Here is a 19,507-nt window from a genome sequence, read left to right as displayed (position 1 = left end):
GTGTAATTCAATAGCTTTCTGTAGTAATATGCTTTAAATCCTTATACTTTATGTAACTTCTGTATGTTTATAGTTACCACAGATCTTACATTAAACATATTATCCTTTTAATAAGCCAGCTTAAACTAATAAAAACTTTACACACAAAATTCTACATCTTTATTGCCATCCCCCCAATTTTTATGATTTTCTTTTGAAAACTTGTAATTTTTCTAATTTGCAACCTTATCAATTTATTTATATGTTCCTATTTTTAATAGTTTTGTCCTTGTTATGGTTTATGTCTTTGTGGTATCCCCCAAAAAGCTCACATGTGAGACAATACAAAAAGGTTTGGAGGAAAGCTGATTGGGTCATAGGCTTAATCTAGTCAGTGAATTAATTCCTATGGGAGTAACTGAGTGGTAGCTGGAGGAAGGTGGGGTGTGGCTGGAGGAAGTGAATCACAGGAGGCATGGCTATGGAGTATGTATTTAATTCTGAAGAGTGGAGTCTCTCTTGGCCTCCTGATCACCATGAGAACTGCTTCTCTATTCCGTACTCTTCCACCTGCCTTACCTCCAGCCCCAAGGAATGGTGCCAGCTTTCTATGGACTAAGACCCCTGAAACTGTGAGCCCTCTAATACACTTTTCCTCCTCTGTAATTCTGCTGGTTGGATCTGTTAGTCACAGCAGTAAAATAGCTGACTGAAACAGTCTTCTAACCTTCATAGTTTGACAGCATTTCAATGCACATTACACTAAATATTGGAAGATTTCTGAATATGACTGTTATGACATATCTTTAAGGATTTTTTCTTTCATGTGGTTTGTGTTATTAACCTTTCATTTCAGTTTAAATATCTTCCGTCATCAATTCCTACAAAGCATTACCAGTGATGATGAATTCTTTTAGTTTTTATTTGTCTGGGAGAACTTTTATGCATTTCTCACTTCTGAAGAATAGCTTTGCTAGATAAAAGGTTCTTGGGTTGCAGTGTTTTGTTTGTTTGTTTATTTGCCTCAACATACTGAATATATCATCCTCTTCTCTCCTGGCCTGTAGTGTTTCTGATGAGAAATCTGCTGAAAGCCATAATAGAGTTCCCTTGAATGTGATGTTTTCTTTCCTTCTTGCTGCTTTCACTTGTCCTTCTTTGTCTTTGTTGGTAATTTGATTATGGAGTCTTTGGTGAACTGTTCTGTGGTTAAATTTCATTGGAGATCTTGTGGCTTACTTTACCTGGATATTGTTTTTCAGCAGATTTGGAGATTTTTTAAATTATTTTCTTAAATTTCTTTTGGAATGCTCCCTCACCCCATTCTTCTGGAACTTCAATTATGCAAAAATGTTTCATGTGCTTGATGACATATTATAAATTAATTATTTTTCATTCTTATTTTTTTTTGTGTGTGTGTGTTAGTTCCTTTGATAAGGTAATGTCACATGTCCAATGAATGAACCCACTGATTCTTTCTTCTACTTGTCAAGCCTGCTGTTCAAACTTGCTATTGAATTTTCATTTTGGTTATTACCTAATCTCCAATATTTCTTTTTCATTGTTTCTATTTCTTTGTTAAACTTCTCATTTTGTTCATGAACTGTTTTCCAATTTTTATTTAACTCTCTACCCATATTCTTTTTTTTGTTTGTTTGTTTTACCTAAATTCTTTCAAAAGATTATTCTGAATCCGTTGTTAATCATTTATAGATCCCTATTTCTTACAGGTCCATTATTGAAGCTTTGTTAGTTACTATAGTGATGCCATAGTTCCCTTATTTTTCACAATCCGTCTTTTGGTGCCTTTGCATTGAGGATATGACCATCTCTTTTGGTCTTTGAAAATGTTTTTGTCAGTGACAGATGCTAGATATTTACTCTAGCCTAGGATTCTGGATGGACCAGCTAGTATTGACCCCACACAGGTAGAACTTGGGTTAGGTTCTCTGATTCTACTGAGACTCTGTGCTCTGAGGTCAGAAGGTAATCCTACTTCTACTCTGAAGTCTGGAGATATCACTGACTAGACTCTGGACAGGCAGAGTTATTTACTGGTCTTTGTGATAATCTCAATCATCTCTCATTGTATAGTGTTGCACGTGTCTGCCCTAACTGGGCAATACTAACGTTTGGGTTCTGTGGTTGAGAAGTGCTGTGTGCTTCAAGGATGTGTGAGAACTGTGTGTCATTTATCAGCCACACAGTGCAGCCAGGGTCAGATGCTATACTCCACAGATATCTCCAGACCTAGGCTTGAGTTGTGCACAAGGATAAGCTTCAACAGTGTGCTGAGGCTTGAAAATTTGCCACTAGGCTACTGAGGTTGGGCTGGGCATGATGCTCCTTCCATTGGCAAACACAGAATAAAACTTGCCTCTTGGCCTGGGGTTAGTTTTATAAGAATACCAAGGCTTAGTTCAACAACCCTGGGTTTGGGAAAGGCCAGCTGCTCCCCTACAGGTTAATGTTGATCTCTACTTGTGTTCCTGCCTAGGGAAGGCTTAAGGAGAATTCTGAATCTAACTGGAAAGCTGCCTAGGGACTTTTGCCTGGCAGATTTATGAACCACCCTTCCTGCAGTACTATGTTATTAGCTGGTCTCTCTGGTGTTGTGCCCCCTATTAGACAAAATGCAGAGCAACCACCCAGATATGCATGGTACTCACTAAGAACCCCATCTTTGCTCTTTGCTTCTAACTGACCACAGGTGAGGAGGCCAAGGTTTTCCCATGAAATGAGACAAAAGAGAACTCCCTCCAAAGAGTACCAGAATGGTGGGGAACAAATGCCCTCTAGCTCTCTTTTTGGAAGGTAGGAACCATGGGCCCAGTAGACTCTACTGAGTGTGGCATTGTGCCCTCTTGTGATAGGGGTATACAGTTAAAAAGAAATCATTCCTCTTATCAGTCAAACATGTTTTTGTCAATTCTACTGTGTAACAGGTGCCTTAGCCTCAATTCTGAGTTCTGGGATATCAACAAAGATATTATTGGCTGTGAGTATTTGATACTTTGATTCTGTGGGTTAGGGGTAGTGGGACTATAGAACTATATCAACCTCATTACTTCTTGCTGACATCACTCTCCTGCTCCCCATTTGTTTGCATATCCCTTCTGAGATATATCTCTTTTCACATGCTTATTGGCCATCTTCTCTGGAGTAATTCTGGTTTAAATCACTTGCCTAGTTTTGAGTTGGCTTATTCATTTTTATGTTGTTAATAAGTAGTTTTGAATGTGTTCTCAATGTTAGTAGTTGGTATGGTATACAATTTTCAGCTAACTTCTTCCATTTTTGGATTTGAATTTCCCCTCTCTTGACAGTGTGTCTTTTGATGCTCCAAAGGTTTTCATTTTGATGTAGTAAAATTTACCTATATTTTCTGTCTGCTGGGATTTTTGGTGCCTTATTCAAGAAGTCATTACCAAATTCATTCAGCAAACTTTCCCCTGTGTTTCTTTATAAATTTCCTCTAAAGTTTTATAGTTTTAGAAACAGATTAAAGTTTAAGTTTTCCTGCCCTGGGCTTGCTCCAGCAGCAGGTTTTTGTTCCTGGACTTTTGTTCCAGTTTTCTGAGATTCACTTTATCTTCTTATCTATCCAACTTGAGGAAGCTGTCTTTTCTTGGACTTCAATTCTCTAATGAATCTAAAGGGTTGTTGGTTTTTCAGGTACTCAGTCAATATTTTGTTGTGAGAATTGGAAAGGCAACTTGGCAGCTCCTTATATGTCTTCACAGAAGGGTGAGCCCATATCTGGCACAACCAGCCACTGTTGTATGGAAGAAGTATATAACCATTTTCAACATGTGTTCTTTCTCTGTGAAAAGGAAAAATGGCTACTTGACTAGACAGTATGAAGACAGCTATAAGACTATCCATGGAGCCAGGCATGGTGGTGGACACTTGTAATCTCAGTGACTCAAGAGGCTGAGGCAGGAGGAACCTGAGTTCAAACCCAGCTTCAGCAATTTAGCAAGGGACCCTGAGCAACTCAGCAAGACTCTGTCTCTGATAAAATATTTTAAAATGGGCTAGGGATGTGGCTGGGTTGTTAAAAGCACATGTGGGTTCAATCCCTGGTACAAACAAACAAACAAAACCCCCACTATCCATGGAAAGTGTCTGGTGCAAATGAATACTCAGGGAATGTGTACTCTTTCCCCTTCTTTCTCTCTGTGTTACTTTCTGCTTAGAGGTGCTCCGAGATCTATTTGGTTTTCATGTATAAATAGTCAAGGCACAGGATGTATGTCTAAATAGAATCTATGGCTCTTGAATTGAGACCTAACTTTTATCTTCTGAGAATCCAGGCATATATGAAGTTTGTCACTTTGTCCAATTATCTGCCTGAACAAATAATTCTTGGTACTTTGTTCAATTGTTTCTCATCTACAGCTATGTTGGTATTAAAATAATTTACTTATCTAAGACAAGCAACAATCACTTGTAAAAAATTTAAACATTATGCTAAAGTCAAAAAGAAAAACATCTATTTTTATTAAGTAGTGATATGTAATTATTTGAGTCCTCTCTCCCCTATTCTTAGTCTACCTCAGGGTTTGCAATTTTGTTTTTTCTTTTTGTACAATGAGCTCTTTATTTCATTGATCCTTTGTGTTATTTTTAGTCTCCATTTCACTTATTTCTGCTCTCATCTTTATGATTTCATTCTGCTAAGTTTAGATCTAGTTCATCTTTGTTTTTCTAGTTGCTTAAGATGTAGTAACAAATTGTTTATTTGAGATAATTCTAATATTTGGTGTGGTTGTTGGTTGTTATAAACTTCCCTCTCAGTCCTTCTTTTGCTGTATTCCATTGGTTTTGGTGTGTTGTGTTCCATTTTCATTTGTTTTTAAATTTTTAAACTTCCTTCTTGATTTCTTCCTCTATCCATTGGTTGTTCACAAATAAATTGTTTAATTTTCATACATTTGTATACTTTCCAAAAATGTTCACATTTTTGACTTCTGGTTTTATTACATGTGATAAAAACATAATCAATATGATTTTAGTTTTCTTAAATTTGTTAAGACTTGTTTTGTGTCCCATCGTATGATCTACCTTGGAGAATGTTCCATGTGTTGATGGAATGCCACTGTTGGAAGGAATGTTCTGTAGATGTCTGTTAGGTACATTTGCTCTAGAGTGCAATTGAAATTTGCTTATTCATTTGTTGATTTTCTGCCTGGATGATCTTTCCATATCTGAAAATGGGATGTTAAAGTCTCCAACTATGATTCATTGGCTTGTCCTCTCTCATTAGTCCTATGAAGAGTTGTTTATATATTTATGTACTTAAATAGTAGAGGTGTATATATTTAGAATTGTTATTTCTTCTTGCTGAGTTGATCCTTTTATAATTCTATGATAACCTTTTCGTCTCTTTTTACTGCATTTGTGTTAAAGTCTATTTTCTATAATATAAGTATGGTCACTCCAGCTTTCTTTTGGTTTCCATTTGCATGGAATATCATTCCATCACTTTGATTTCAGTCTTTATGTGTTCTAGATATGAAATAAGTTTCTTGGGTTGCTGTTATTTATCCATTCAGTTACTGTATATCTTTTTTTAAGAGATAGAGAGAGTTTTTTAATATTATTTTTTTAGTTTTTGGTGGACACATGCCAGGCGAGCGCATTACCGCTTGAGCCACCTCCCCAGCCCAACTTTATGTCTTTTAATTGGAAAATTCAAGCTATTTACCTTCAGGGTAACTGTTTATAAGTAATGCCACATAACAGCCATTTTATAAGTTTTTTTTTCTGGTTTTGCTGTAGTTTCTTTCTGTCTCTTTTTTTCTTTCTCTTCTTGAGAAACAAATTGCTCTAGAAGTGTTTTGATTCCTTGCTTATTATATTTTGATATCCTATGATATATTATTGCTTTGTGGTTATCATAAGGTTCACAAAAACATCATTTGATTGTAACTAGCTATTTCAAGATAATAGCAACTTAACATAATTGTAAAAATAAGAACAGAAACAAAACAATGCATAAAAGAAAACACATGAAGACAATTCTCCAGTTGTGTTCCATTTCTTCCTGCATTTTGAATTTTTCATATTTCATTTTACATCTTTCTAGATTGCCTATGGCTTACAATATTAATGTAATTATTATTTTTAATTCTATTTTGGTCTTCATACTAAATATATGAACAATTTATAATATTAGAGCATTCTAAGTTTGTATAATTATTCTTACCAATGAGGTTATACCTTCCTATGTTTTCTTACTTTTAACATCTTTTTCTTTCCATTTGCTTTAGCACTTCTTGTGAAACAAGTCTGATAAATGCATATTCTCTCAGCTTCTTTGTTTGTTTGTTTGGGGGGATGTCTTTATCACCTCTTCCATTCTAAAGAATAACTTTGCCGAATACAATTTTTGGGGGTGATAGATTTTTTTCCCTTAACTTCTATGAAAATTTCCAGGATTTGAAGATGGCAGATTAGAGGAAGGCTGCATTCCTAGTTGCCCAATAACCTGGGATTCAAGCAATACAAGTATTGTTTCAAAGTGAGGTGGGTGAAAGAGGGATTTCATTAAATTCAATTTTGGTCAGAGTGTCTTAGAGACTCAGAAATTCAGTTGAATTGAACAAACAAGAAAGTATTGGATCCAAGCCAGAGGCTGTAGCAGCAATAGCACTAGTCTACTAGACAAGGGAGAGAGAGAGAACACAAAAAGAAACACAATGATCAGATTTGTTATGTAAAAACCTGAGATGAGAAAAGCAATTTGAATTTATCTAATCCAGAAGCTACACTGCAATCTGGTGTTTGAAAAATGCTCTGTATTTCTCAACTGGCAAACTGAGAGCTGACACAGGAGCTATCTTAAGGTGGCGACTCTATAGATGCTACTGTGAGGTCAGAGATTGTACTGCCCTGGCAAGCATCTACCACATGGCCTAGGGTGTACCTGGAAGTATGTGAGTGAAAGAGATACAGAGAAAATTTTACCCAGGGGGATTCAAGTCATAAAAAAGAAGAAGAACCTAACGTGGCTTTTCCTTTGACTCTGCATCTCTAGTGTCCAGGGAAGAGGGTGGTGAATCAATCTGAACAGGCAGGGGTGAATACTCTAAGGGATTAAGGCTTGGAAGGTTGTGTTCATGGGCAGCGGAGTGTGTGGAGGACTGACTCCCTTGCCCCACAAGTAGAATTCCTGGGAAGCTCTAGAGATTCAGACTACCAACAGAGATCAGTATCTTCCTGGCCCTAGGGTTTGTTGAGCTAATCTCTTCAGAGCAGACACCACACAACAAACCCTCTAGGGCCTTATTAGACATAAGACACAACCATTGGAACTCCCCTCATAGAACTCTGTAGCAGTCCCACCCTGGGGGTGCCTTGATCTGGTCTGTGCACGCAAAACTCCTTTGGCAGTACTCTGCACTCTAACCTATCTTAACCTGGTAAGAAGGGAAGCTGAGAGCTGTTTCAACCAGCTTCAATCTTAGGCCACTCCAACTGGCAGCTCAGTGAATAACATGAAAGGAGGACTGTATTACCAACCTCTAGTTCTTGTTCTGCCTTTCTGTTTCTTTCAGTTCAGGGCCTATTAGAAATGGAAAGAAGGACGGTTGGGCATAGACAATAAATATCCAATTTTGTATTTTTTTTTTAAATTAAGAATCCCTTCCTTTTTGATTTGTTTGATTTTTTTTGTCTGTGTTTTGGTGTTCTTGCTGTGTTTATTTGTTCATACATATATATGTTTGTTTATATTTTCTCATTTTTAGCATTTTAAAAAATGTATTTTCCTTACTTTATCTTTTAGGGTTTTTATTTTTTATTTCTTTATTTTTTATGCATGCTTTAATTTTTTTGTTCTCTCTTTCACTCTACTTTTGCTTGTTTTTTTCCTATTTTTTTCATTTCTTTTCTTGTAGATCATCTATGACATCTCTTCTGCATTCTCTCTGCTCACATATGTACATTGTAAACTCTCTTCTACCTTCCTATTACATTGTCAGTTCTCTTAACTGTGATTATAACATCTTTTATAACTCATTGGTTTACATAACTTCTACCTCCACCACTCATTTGGTTGCAATTATTATGCTGTGTATAACATTGAGAAACATGATGTTGCTTTAAAACCAGATCCACTACATGGTTATTTATTGTTTTTGCTGTTTCCACATAATGATCTCAATATTCCTGTTTTTGTGGTGATTAATGTTGTAGCTGTCATAGCAGAAATGGGTACTCTTTTTAATGCTGTATATTGTTTGCATTTTTTGTTGCTATTGTTTGTTTCTCATTGTCCTGTAAATTGCTGGGAACATACCAGGAACACAACAGATTACTATGGCAGAGACTATTCTACTGTCCTAAGCTCAGCCAAAATATAGCACACTCCCAAATTAATGACATTCAAACTTCACCTATATATAGGTGACCTTATATAAGCAGATAGAGATTTAGAAAAACACCCACACAGAAATGGTGGAACTAAAAGATACCATAATCAAATGAAATGTTCAGTTGCAATTCCTGCTAACAGAGTAGACCATGCTGAAAACAGAAGCTCAGAGCTGGAGGACAATTTTTTAGATTAAACATTCAGACAGTATTAAAGAAAAGAAAATAAGTAACCATGATATGAACATACAAGAACACTGGGACAACAATAAGAGACCAATTTAAGAATCATGGGAATTAAGGAGGGTTGTGAGATGCAGGCTAATGGAATAAGTAACCTCTTAATGGAAATAATAATAAAAAATCCCCAAAACCTTCAGAATGAGATGGATATCAATATGGAGGAGAAATCAGAATCTCAAATAGACAAGATCAAAAAATAACTTCTCCATGACACATTGTAATTAAAATGCCTAACATACAGAACAAGGATAGAATTTTAAATGCCCCAAGAGAAAATCATGGTTCACATTTAGAAGCAAACCAGTCAGAATCACTCCTCATTTTGGAGCATAAATGCTACAAGCTAGGAGGGCTCAATGTTGTGTTCCAAGTACTGAAAGAAAATAATTGTTGACCAAGATTGCTTGATCCTCTAAAGCTGTGTTCCAAGATCAAACTGGAAATAAAAACCTTCCAAGGTAAGCAGAAACTAAAACAATTCACGACTACAAAGCAGGCACAACAGAACTTTATTAAAGAAATACACTACACAGAAGAAAAAAAAACCTCCCAGAGCTCATAAATGTAGAAATCTCATTTGAAGAGTATCTGAGCAAATGAGAAACAGAAACAAGTTAAACATCAGAAATAAATTTAAACTGTAGGAATTAATAAATATCTCTATATAATAACACTAAAGATAAATCTTCTCAACTCTCAAATTAAAGGACATTTGCTGGCACATGGATTCAAAAACAAGAGCTAACTATATGTTGTTTGTAGGAGATTAACCCTACAGGCAAAGATAGCAACAGAATGAAAGTGAAAGGATGGAAGTTGATATCCCATGCAAATAAAGTTTGAAATAAGAAAGAGTAGATTCTCACATGAATGAAAAAGCAGACTTCAAAGCAAAATAATTCAGAAGAGACAATGAAGGTAACTTCATACTGATAAAAGGACCATTCCACGAGGATATGATAATAATAAATATTTATGCCCTAAGCTTGGGTGTAACAAATCACATACAAGAGATACTACACAAATTGAAGCCTCAGATAGACCCCAGTAAAATAATACTGGATGATTTCAATACCCCTCTCTCACCATTAGATATATCATCCAGCTATAAACTCAGTAAATACACTTTGGACCTGAAAAATATTATAAACTTAATAGTCATCTACAGAATATTTCATTCAACAACAGCTGAATATCCTTTCTTCTCAGCTGCTCTGGGAATGTTTTCTGAAATAGATAATATTTTAAGTCACAAACCAACTCTTAGCAAATAAAAAAAAGAGTTGTAATGCTTTGTACCTTATCAGAACATAATGGAATTAAATTAGAAATCAACATGTCAAAATCCTAAAGGAATTATATAAACATATGGAGATTGAATAGTACACTTTTGAATGATGAATGACATAAGAAATCAGAGGAGAAAGTTAACAAATCTTAGACTCAAATGAGAATGGTGATACAACATACCAGAACCTCTGGGACACTATGAAGGCAGTACTAAGAGGAAAGTTTATAACTATGAATATCTATATAAGAAAATCATATAGAACCCAAGTAAAATCTAAGGCTGCATCTCAAGGTCCTTGAAAAAGAACAAACCAATTCTAAAACCAGTAGAAGGAAGTAAATAATTAAGATCACAGCAAATATCAATGAAATAGAGAATAAAAAATTACAAGTGATGACCGAAACAAAGAATTGTTTTTTTAAAAAATATTTTATTAGTTGATGATGAACCCTTATTCACTTATACGTGGTGCTGGAATCAAACTCATTGCCTCACACATGCCAGGCAAGCACTCTACCACTGAACCACAATCCCAGCTCCAAGAAATGGTTGTTTGCAAAGATAAAGAGGATTGATTAAGCCCTTAGCCAAAAATACCTAAAGAAAAAGAGAGGAGACAAATATGAATAAAACTAGGGTGAAAAAGAAGTAACCACAGACATCATAGAAACCCAGGAGCTGATTAGGTACTATTTAGAAAACTTATACCTCAATAAAATGGAAAACCTAGAAGAAATAAATACATTTCTAGACAGATACAATCTGCCAAAATTGAATCAAGAGATCATAGAAAACCTAAAAAGACTAATATCTTGCCATGAGAAAGAATCATTAATAGAAAGCTTTCCAAAAAATAAAAGTCCCAAACTAGAAGAATTTGCAACTGAATTCTACCAGATATCTAAAGAAGAACTAATGCCAATGTTCCTCAAATTATTCCATGAAATAGAAAGGGATGGAACACTTCCAAATTCATTCTATGAAGCCAGTATCACACTCATACCAAAACCAGGTAAGAACACATCATGGAAAGAACACTACAGACCAAATCCCTGAAGAGCCTAGATGCTTAAACCCTTAATAATATACTAGCAAATCATGTTCAACAACATATTAAGATGATTGTATATCATGACCAAGCTGGTTTTATCCCAGAGATGCAAGGATAGATCAATATATACTAATCAAGAAATGTAATTCATCACATAAATAAAATTAAGGACAAAAATAATTATTCATTTCAATAAATGCAGTGAAAGTCTTTGACAAAATTTGGGATGCATTCCCAGTAAAAGAACTGAAGAAACTAGTGATAGAATAATCCCACCTCAACATCATAAAGGCTACATATAAAAAACCCCCACACCAAACTCATCGTAAATGGAAAAAATTGAAAGCATCCTGGATTTGCACTCTTACCACTCTTATTTAATATAGGGCTAGAAATTCTAGACAGAATAATTAGGCAAAAGAAGGAAATAGAAGGATAAAAATAGGAGAGGAAGTGTTCAAATTATCACTGCAGATAATATGATTCTATACTTATAGGATCCAAACAGCCTCACAAAAGACTGATAAAGCAAATTCAGCAAGGTATCAATTACAAAAACAATGTACAAAAATTAAGTATTTCACATATACCAGCAATGAATCTGCTGGGAAATATTAGCAAAATAATCCCATTCAAAATGCCTTATAAAATAATACATAGGAATAAATCTAATCAAGGAGCAGAAAGACCTCTACAATGTGAACTATAGAACATTGAAGAAATAACTTGAAGATCTCAGAAGATGGAAAGACCTCCCATGCTCATGCATAGGCATAATAAATATTGTTAAAATGGCCATACTACCAAAAGCAATATGCAGATTCAATGCAATCTCCATGAAAATACCAATGACATTCTTCCTGGAACTAGAAAAAGCAGTCCTAAAATTCATTTGGAAAAACAAAACACCCAGAATAACCAAAGAAATTGTAAGTCAAAAAAAATCACAATACCTGACTTCAAATTATACTAGTGGTATAAGTTGGTACCAGCATAAAACATAGACCAATAGTATAGGATAGAAGCCACTTAGACAAACCCATCCATTTACACTCATGATCCTTGACAAATGTGCCAAAATTATAACTTGAATAAAATAATGTCTTTTAGACAAATTGACTATGAAATCTGGGAATCCATATGCAGAAGAATTAAACTATACTGTTAACTCTCACCCTGCATAAAAGTGGAATGAAGCTTAACTCATGATGAATCAAGTCTTAAGAATTAGACCAGAAAGTATGAAACTCTGAAGAAAATGGACAGTCAACACTCCAGCATATAAGTACAGGCACCAACTTTCTCAGTAGAAGTCCTAAAGCTCAGGAAATAATGCTAAGAGTTAATGAATGGAATAGCATCAAATTAAAAAGCTTCTGCACAGAAAAGGAAACTATTAGGGATGTCAAGAGAGAATTTACAGAAAATCATTGCTAGCTAATAATCTACAAAGCATTAATTCCTAGAATGTTTTAAAAAAAACTCAAAGCAGTTAACATCAAAAACCCCAATAACCCAATTAATAAGTGGGAAAATGAATTAAATAGACACTCTAAGGAGACAAAGTACAAATGGCCAACAAACATATGAAAAAAATGTTCAAAAACATTGGCAATTAGGGAAATTCCGATCAAAATTACATCAAGATTTCATACCACATTAGAATGGCAGCCATCGATTCAGCAAATAATAATAAATGCTGGAGAGTATGTGAAGTAAAAGGAAGCTTTTCACGCTGTTGGTAGGATTACAAATTATAGACCCAGATACACATGGTGGGTCTATAATACAATGGAAAGTACTATGGAGGTTGCCAAAAATAAACAAACAAACAAAACTATGCATATAAAAATACATATGAAGATAGATATGAAATTATATATCAAGATAATATATATGAAAAAATATATATGTAAAGCTATACATATATACATATATATGTAAAGCTATACATATATATGTTCATATATTTATTCATAAATATATGAACATATATATTTGAATAAATATATGAACATATATATGAATATACATATATAAATAATTATACTCAGCTGTATCACTTCCAGGTATTTATCCTAAAGAATTTAAACCATCATACTATAGTTATATGTGTATACCTATGTTTATAGTAGTACAATTCACAAAAACCAAACTATGGAACCAGTCTAGGTGACCATCAATATAGATGAATGGATAAAGAAAAAGCAATATACATACACAATGGAGTTTTATCCAGTCATAAAAAATGAGATTATGTCATTTGCCTGGAAATGGCTGGAACTTGAGAACATTATGTTAAGTGAAATAGGCCAAAGTCAGAAGATCATATCTTTTCTCTCATATGTGAGGCCAAGGCATATCTTTTCTCTCATATTGAAGGTCAGAGAGTAAAAGTGAAAAGAAAGGTGGGGAGTGATTACATGGAAAGCAAAAGTGAGATCATTAGAATAGAGGAATAGTACCAGGAGGTGGAAGAGAGGAGGGAGGAGGAAAGCACTAGGGAGGGGTATTGTCTGAATTACATATTATATTGTGTGCATCTACTAATATGTAACAACAAATCTTTACATTATGTACAACTATAATGCACCAATATAAAAGAAAAATACAAGAGAAAATCTCAAATCACTCTTTCCTGCCCTATAAAGTTCCGGCTAAGAAGTGTGCTGTCAAGTGAACTGAGATACCCCTATTATTATTTGTTTCTTTTCTGCTGCAGCCTTGCAGAACATATTTTTAACCCTTTCTTAACCTTTGACTTTTCTTTCCCTGGATACTTATGTCCTCTCTAAGTCTGCAAAGTTTTCTGTCATATGTCTTTGAATAAACTCTCTACCCTTTTGCATTATTTTTGCCTATCTCTCCAAGAAATTGTAAGCAAGCTGGTTATTTTCTGTGATGCTATAGTCATTTCCACTGTTTCAGCAATGGGTGGTGCACAAATCCAGCTTTGCCTGGAGTATGTTGTTAATGTGATTTATTGTTTCAGTACTGGACGATAACCCAAGCATGGATTTGTCACAAATGTACAGTTGGTGTATCATTCAGAAAGAAACAAAGAAGACCTAGAAAAAGTAGGCTGTCCCCATAATCCTCTCTCTGGGGCCAGGGTAGGCCCAAGTGCCTTTCCACCACAGTTATCGGCATGTGGTCAGATACTGCATAAATCTGCTGTACTCTGAGCACAGTCACTGTGGATGGACAAGCTCTAGGCTCCTGTGTCACACCTATGACCACCAAAGCCATATAGCTATGTCATTTTCTAAGCCCACATCCCACAAAGACTAACACAACACTGGGTTAGAACCAAGGCCTACTTAGGTGGAATGCTGGTCTAAGACCATGCAATCAAGCACAAATGATGCCACCTGGAATTGGCAGAGGAATAGAAGGAAAGTAGGAAATTGGTAGGAAGTAATAGCATGTAATTTCTCACAACTGTTGAAGGACCTCAAACCAGTGTTTTCCCCTGACTGTCCAGGAAACCAAAGGATTCTTTGTGATTTCTCATCCTCATCAGGAGCTCTGGAAGTCACACATAAGTATAGGCCCATTCTGTAGTTTCTCTTCATTCTATTTCTTGTGTCTTTTGCTGTGCAGAAGCTTCTTAGTTAGATATAATTCCATTTGCCAATTTTTGTTCTTGTTTCCTGCACTTTTGGGGTTCCATCCAGAAAAACCACTGCCTGTCCCAATGTCTTGAAATTTTTCCTTTATATTTTCTTCTAATAGTTCCTGGCCTTATATTTAGGTCTTTGATCCATTTTAAGTTGGTTTTTAGGGGTGGGTTTTCTTCAATTTATAGTAATTTAATGTGCCTGAGACTTTTTGAAAAAGTGTGTCATCTTTCATTATAAATGTACATAACATACTTTGGAAAAAGCTACTTGTGACCAACTTTCCTGATAAGAAAATTTTCACATATATAAATATGCAGCATAACCTAATTTCTATTGACTGGAGTTTTTTTTTTATTAATCCCTTCCAGCCTCCAAAAAAATTTGAAAGACATGCAATCAACATTTGTCTTCCTTGGCCACTATATTATCCAGAAAATATATTCTTAGAAAGTAGTTTCCTTGGTTCCGATTTACCCATAATTTCATTCTTAAGTTTCTCTCATCCTTAACCACATTTTGTTGTTTATTTTGATTTGTTTTTTTGAATATTGCCTACAAATACAAATATTAAAATGATATTCAGTAATCATAAATACAAAGAAATTTAGATGATATTTCAGTTCACAGTGGCTCAAATTCCTGAAAACAGAAAGGAAGAGGGAGTCTTAGCTTATGATATAAAGAAAATGATAAAATTCCTTGTTTTGTCAATGCTGTGAGCACACCCTTAGGTGGATACATAATTTAACCAGATATTAGCAGGCAAACACTTAAGCATCTCACTCTTGTTTAAATAACAGATTGAGCTCATTGTACCAATCCTTTTGTGACAGGTTTGTTAGAGCAACAGTCAAAATTGCTCCTTTTGTCTTCTTATCCTTCCAACCAGGTTCTTTCTGCTTATGCTCCCCAGAAGTAAAAGCTGCTAGCAAGTTCTGTTTTCTGGTGTGTTTTAATGCTGCTGAATTTATTATTTTGAAAAGATGACAGAGTAGAGGAAATTTACATTCCAAATCATGCCGTAGTTTGAAACCCAAGCAGCGTGTGTATAGAGTCTCAGCAAGGTGGTTGAAAGGCACATTTCATTAAAATTCAATATTGGACATTCAAAGTGGCTTAAGGACTCAGAAATTTGGGCAGAGATAGTCTGATATCAAACAGCTTCAACTGTAGGCTGTTCCAACTGACAACTCAGAGAGCAATACAAAAACAGGAAGGGGTGAACAACTCCCACCTTTTGCTTTCTCTATCAGTAGATAATTAAAGAAGAAACAAAAAGAAAGATGGTTGGGCATAGACAGTGACCAGCAAACAGAAATGATTTGAGTTCTTTTTTTCCTGTTTGTATTTCTTCAATTTCTTTTTCTTTCCTGATTGCTCTGGCTAGATTTTCAAGGACCATGTTGAATAGGAGTGGTGAAAGTGGGCATCTTTGTTTTGTTCCTGTTTTTAGAGGACACTTTTCAGTTTTTCTCCATTAAATATATTGTTGGCCTTAAGTTTGTCATATACAGGTTTTCCAATGTTGAGGTAAGTTCCTTCTATCCTTAATGTCTCTAGTATATTAAACATGAAGGGATGCTGTATGTTAGGCATTTTGATTATGATATGTCTTGGAGAGCTTCTCACTTGAATAGGTCTAGTTAGGGTCTTGTATGCCTCCTGTATGTGTATGTCTATCTCATTTCTGATATGGGAAATTTTTTCTATAACTAATTTATTGAAAATGTTCTTTATGCCTTTTATTTTTATCTCCATCTTCTCTTCTATCCCAATGATTCTCATATTTGGTCTTTTAACGTTGTTTCATAGTTCTTCTGTATTCTGGTCATGTCGTATGATTTTTTCCCTTTATTGCATTCTGTGTACTCAAGGTCATATCCCCTGTCTTCAAGGCCTGAAGTTCTGTCTTCAAGTGATGAGGTTCTATTTTCTACACAATCTAATCTGTTAGTGATGCTTTCAGTTGAATTTTTAGTTTGATGAATTGTGTCCATCATTTCTAGGAGTTCTGCTTGGTTTCTTTTCATTGTTTCCATTTCTTTATTAAAGTGGCATTCCTCTCCTATCTTTGTTCTCTGTTCTGTGTTTTTCTGTGTTTTCCCTTCTTCTGTGGTGAATCAGCATCGCAATTGACACTGCTTTTGACAATCAATGCAGCAGGAATTGTGGATCAGTGTTTGCCTGCATCAAAAACAATACGTAACCATCAACTGAATCTGGCTTTAAAGCAAACAACAGGTGTCAACTATGTCTTCTACAGCAATAACAATAGCAACAGCATTGATACTTGGGGCAGGAATTATACAAACCAATTCTAAAAGATGATGAAAGCAGTTCATTTAGAGAGAAGAAATGGAGTTTACAAAATTCAAAAAGTAAACAGAGACAATGCAGAAGATATGTTGGATGAATGGTAATAATGAGAGGAGAAAAATAGGAAAAAATACTAGTAAAAGGAGAGAGGATGAGAGAACAAGAGAACTTAGCTGTTAGTAGGACTAGAAAAGAGAAATAAATGAAAGCAAAACAAAATCAAAATAAAGAAACCCAAAAAACAGCCCTCAAAAAAGAAGGTAAAGAAAAATATCTGCATTAAGAAATACTAAAAAATAGAAAAAAATCCCAAATATTTTTGTGTATATATGTACATGAACTAATCAGCATAGAAAAACAGCAAAGAAAAGGGGAAACGTTCTTATTGTAAAATGAGGGAATTGTCTCCACTGAGTTGATCAACATAGTCAATAAAACTCAGTGTTCACTTCCTATGTTCAATTGTCCTTTCCATTTCTAACTGGGTCACACTGAGAGAGAATGGGGTGTGGGAGAGCACACACAAGCATGTGCAAAGGAGGGCACGCAATGGTGGCTGGGGGTTGTTAACTCCTACCTCTTTTCTGTTATTCACTGTCCTGCCAATTGGAGTGGCCTAAAACTGAAGTTTGTTGAAATAAGAAGCTTGGTGAAATAGCTCGTAGCTTTCCTTCTCACCATGAGTAGAGTGGGTAGTATTGTCAACTGGAGTTTTGTCTTAGACCAGATCAATGCACTCCTAGGGTAGGTCTGCTGCAGAGCCTTATGAGTTAAGTTCCAGTGACTCGGTCTTCATTCTAATGTGTTCCTACAGACTTTCTTGGATGGTGTCTGGTCTAGAGAGATTAGATCAACTAATCCCTAGGGCCAGGAAGATACCAATCTCTGTTGAGATTCTGAATGTCCAGAGCCATTGAAGAATTCTACTCATAGAGCAGGAGAGACAATCCTTCACACAATCTGCTACCCATGAACACATCCTTTCCAGTAAGTCACTAAGTGTATTCAAACTACCCTGTTCAATTCATGACCCACTTCATCTTGACAAATGAGTGACCAATCTCAAAAGAAAAGTTAATTGGGATCCCCTTCATTTTTCTGATATTAATCACCCTGGGTACAATTCTCTTTTCACCTATTTCACTCAAATTCTTCTAGTTGTACCCTAGAGCACATAGTAGGTCCTCATTGGGGCAGTCTTTAAATATTTGCTGTGATTTTCCAGTCTCTTGTAGCAGCAAGATACATGTGGATGCCTCAAGATGGCTGCTGCCACAGCTTTCTGTGGCCAGTTGAGAAACACAGATCACTTTTCAAGCAACAGTGCACAGTGCAACCTCTGGATCAGCTAAGTTCTGGATGCTTTTCTGATCTCAGGTTTTTCCATACCAAATTTGTCTGTCACGCTTCTCTTCATGTTCTTCTTTCCCTCTGTGGTGAATCAGCACTACTACCATAGCTGTTGCCACAAAGGCTTGAATCCAATGGACTCTTTCTTCTTTTTTCAATGTACCAAAATTTCTGAGTCTCTAAAACACTCTGACTGACCAATTTTAGTGAAATACCTCTTTCTCTCAACTTGCTGAGAAGTAGTACACCTGATGTTTGAATTCCGAGCCATGGAGCAACTAAAAATGCAGATTTCCTCTAATCCATCTTCTACTCTAGTCCTAATAAGTGATTCTAAAAAACAGTCACATATGGTCTTGGGATATAGTTAAGTGGTACAGCACTTGCCTAGCATGCACAGGGCCCTGGTATTGATCTCAGCACTATAAATAAAACAAAATAGTCATATATACAGCCCTGTCGTCATAAAATATCTAGAGATGTGGGCAGAAGGTCATGGTTAGAGAGAGAAACCACAACAGAGAAACCTAAGTCAGGCACAGGACATGTGAAGAGGTAAAGAATTGAGAAAGAAAAGAGCAGTGAAAATCACTATGTATTATTTTGGATGCCTCTTTGACATAATCATATGATTACTTGATTGAGAAACTCCTATATGATAGAAGTTGTTCTCTATCATTAATGAACTTACAATTAAACAAAGGGATAGACTGGGAGAGGTGAAGTAATTTGGAAACAGTATAAGACAATACATGATTTAATGCTAAGTCAAGGCCTGTGTAATGTACTGTTGGTATTCAGTGAGGGGATAAAGGAACCTTGAAATGTTTGATAATTTTGTGTGAGAGGTGAGATTTCAGTAAGACTTGGGTCAGATCTGCAAAAAATGGAGGTGAAAGGAAACCCCATATTTACTAAGTATGTACTTTGAGGTACTCAGTGTGGTCATATATATTTGTATATATTTTGCTTTATTTGATCCTGAAAACAAGTCTATAATGGTGTTGATCCATGTTTATGTCTATTTTATGAAAGAAGTTAAGACCAGATTAGTAAAAGTAAAGTAACCCACCCCAAAACTGAGCTGGAAAGAAATGGGCCCAAGGTTTGAATTGACATCTCTGTCTCCAGATTCTAACCATGTGTCATGAAAGATAGAAATTCCTGGGGGCTGGAAAAGAGAAAATACTAGGAAAGTTGCAGGATAGAAATAATAATGAGAGGAAAGAAATCCTTTTGGGGAATAGTGGAAAACTAGGTTGCTGATAAATTTGT

General features: G+C 35.5%; 1 protein-coding gene across 5 annotated transcripts in view; it reads left to right on the top strand.

Moving 5' to 3' along the window:
- The first annotated feature begins 537 nt into the window (after nt 1–537).
- Nucleotides 538–19,507, top strand: part of LOC114098856 (prorelaxin H2-like) — a 34,630-nt gene continuing 15,660 nt past the window's right edge. For 2 of the 5 annotated variants that reach the window (XM_027943084.3, XM_027943086.3), the window contains exon 1: nt 15,867–16,096. In XM_027943084.3, the coding sequence (XP_027798885.1) occupies nt 16,089–16,096 (8 nt within the window). In that variant the 5' untranslated portion in view covers nt 15,867–16,088. Of the gene's footprint in view, nt 612–15,866; nt 16,097–17,712; nt 17,870–19,507 lie in introns of those variants that run through there. The other 3 variants (XM_027943091.3, XM_027943085.3, XM_071600431.1) reach the window with 2 other exon arrangements.

Source organism: Marmota flaviventris, chromosome 13, assembly GCF_047511675.1.
Source record: "Marmota flaviventris isolate mMarFla1 chromosome 13, mMarFla1.hap1, whole genome shotgun sequence".
NCBI lineage: Eukaryota > Metazoa > Chordata > Mammalia > Rodentia > Sciuridae > Marmota > Marmota flaviventris.
Note: the sequence above shows the minus strand (reverse complement) of the source record. Positions and strands in the feature narration are given on the sequence as shown.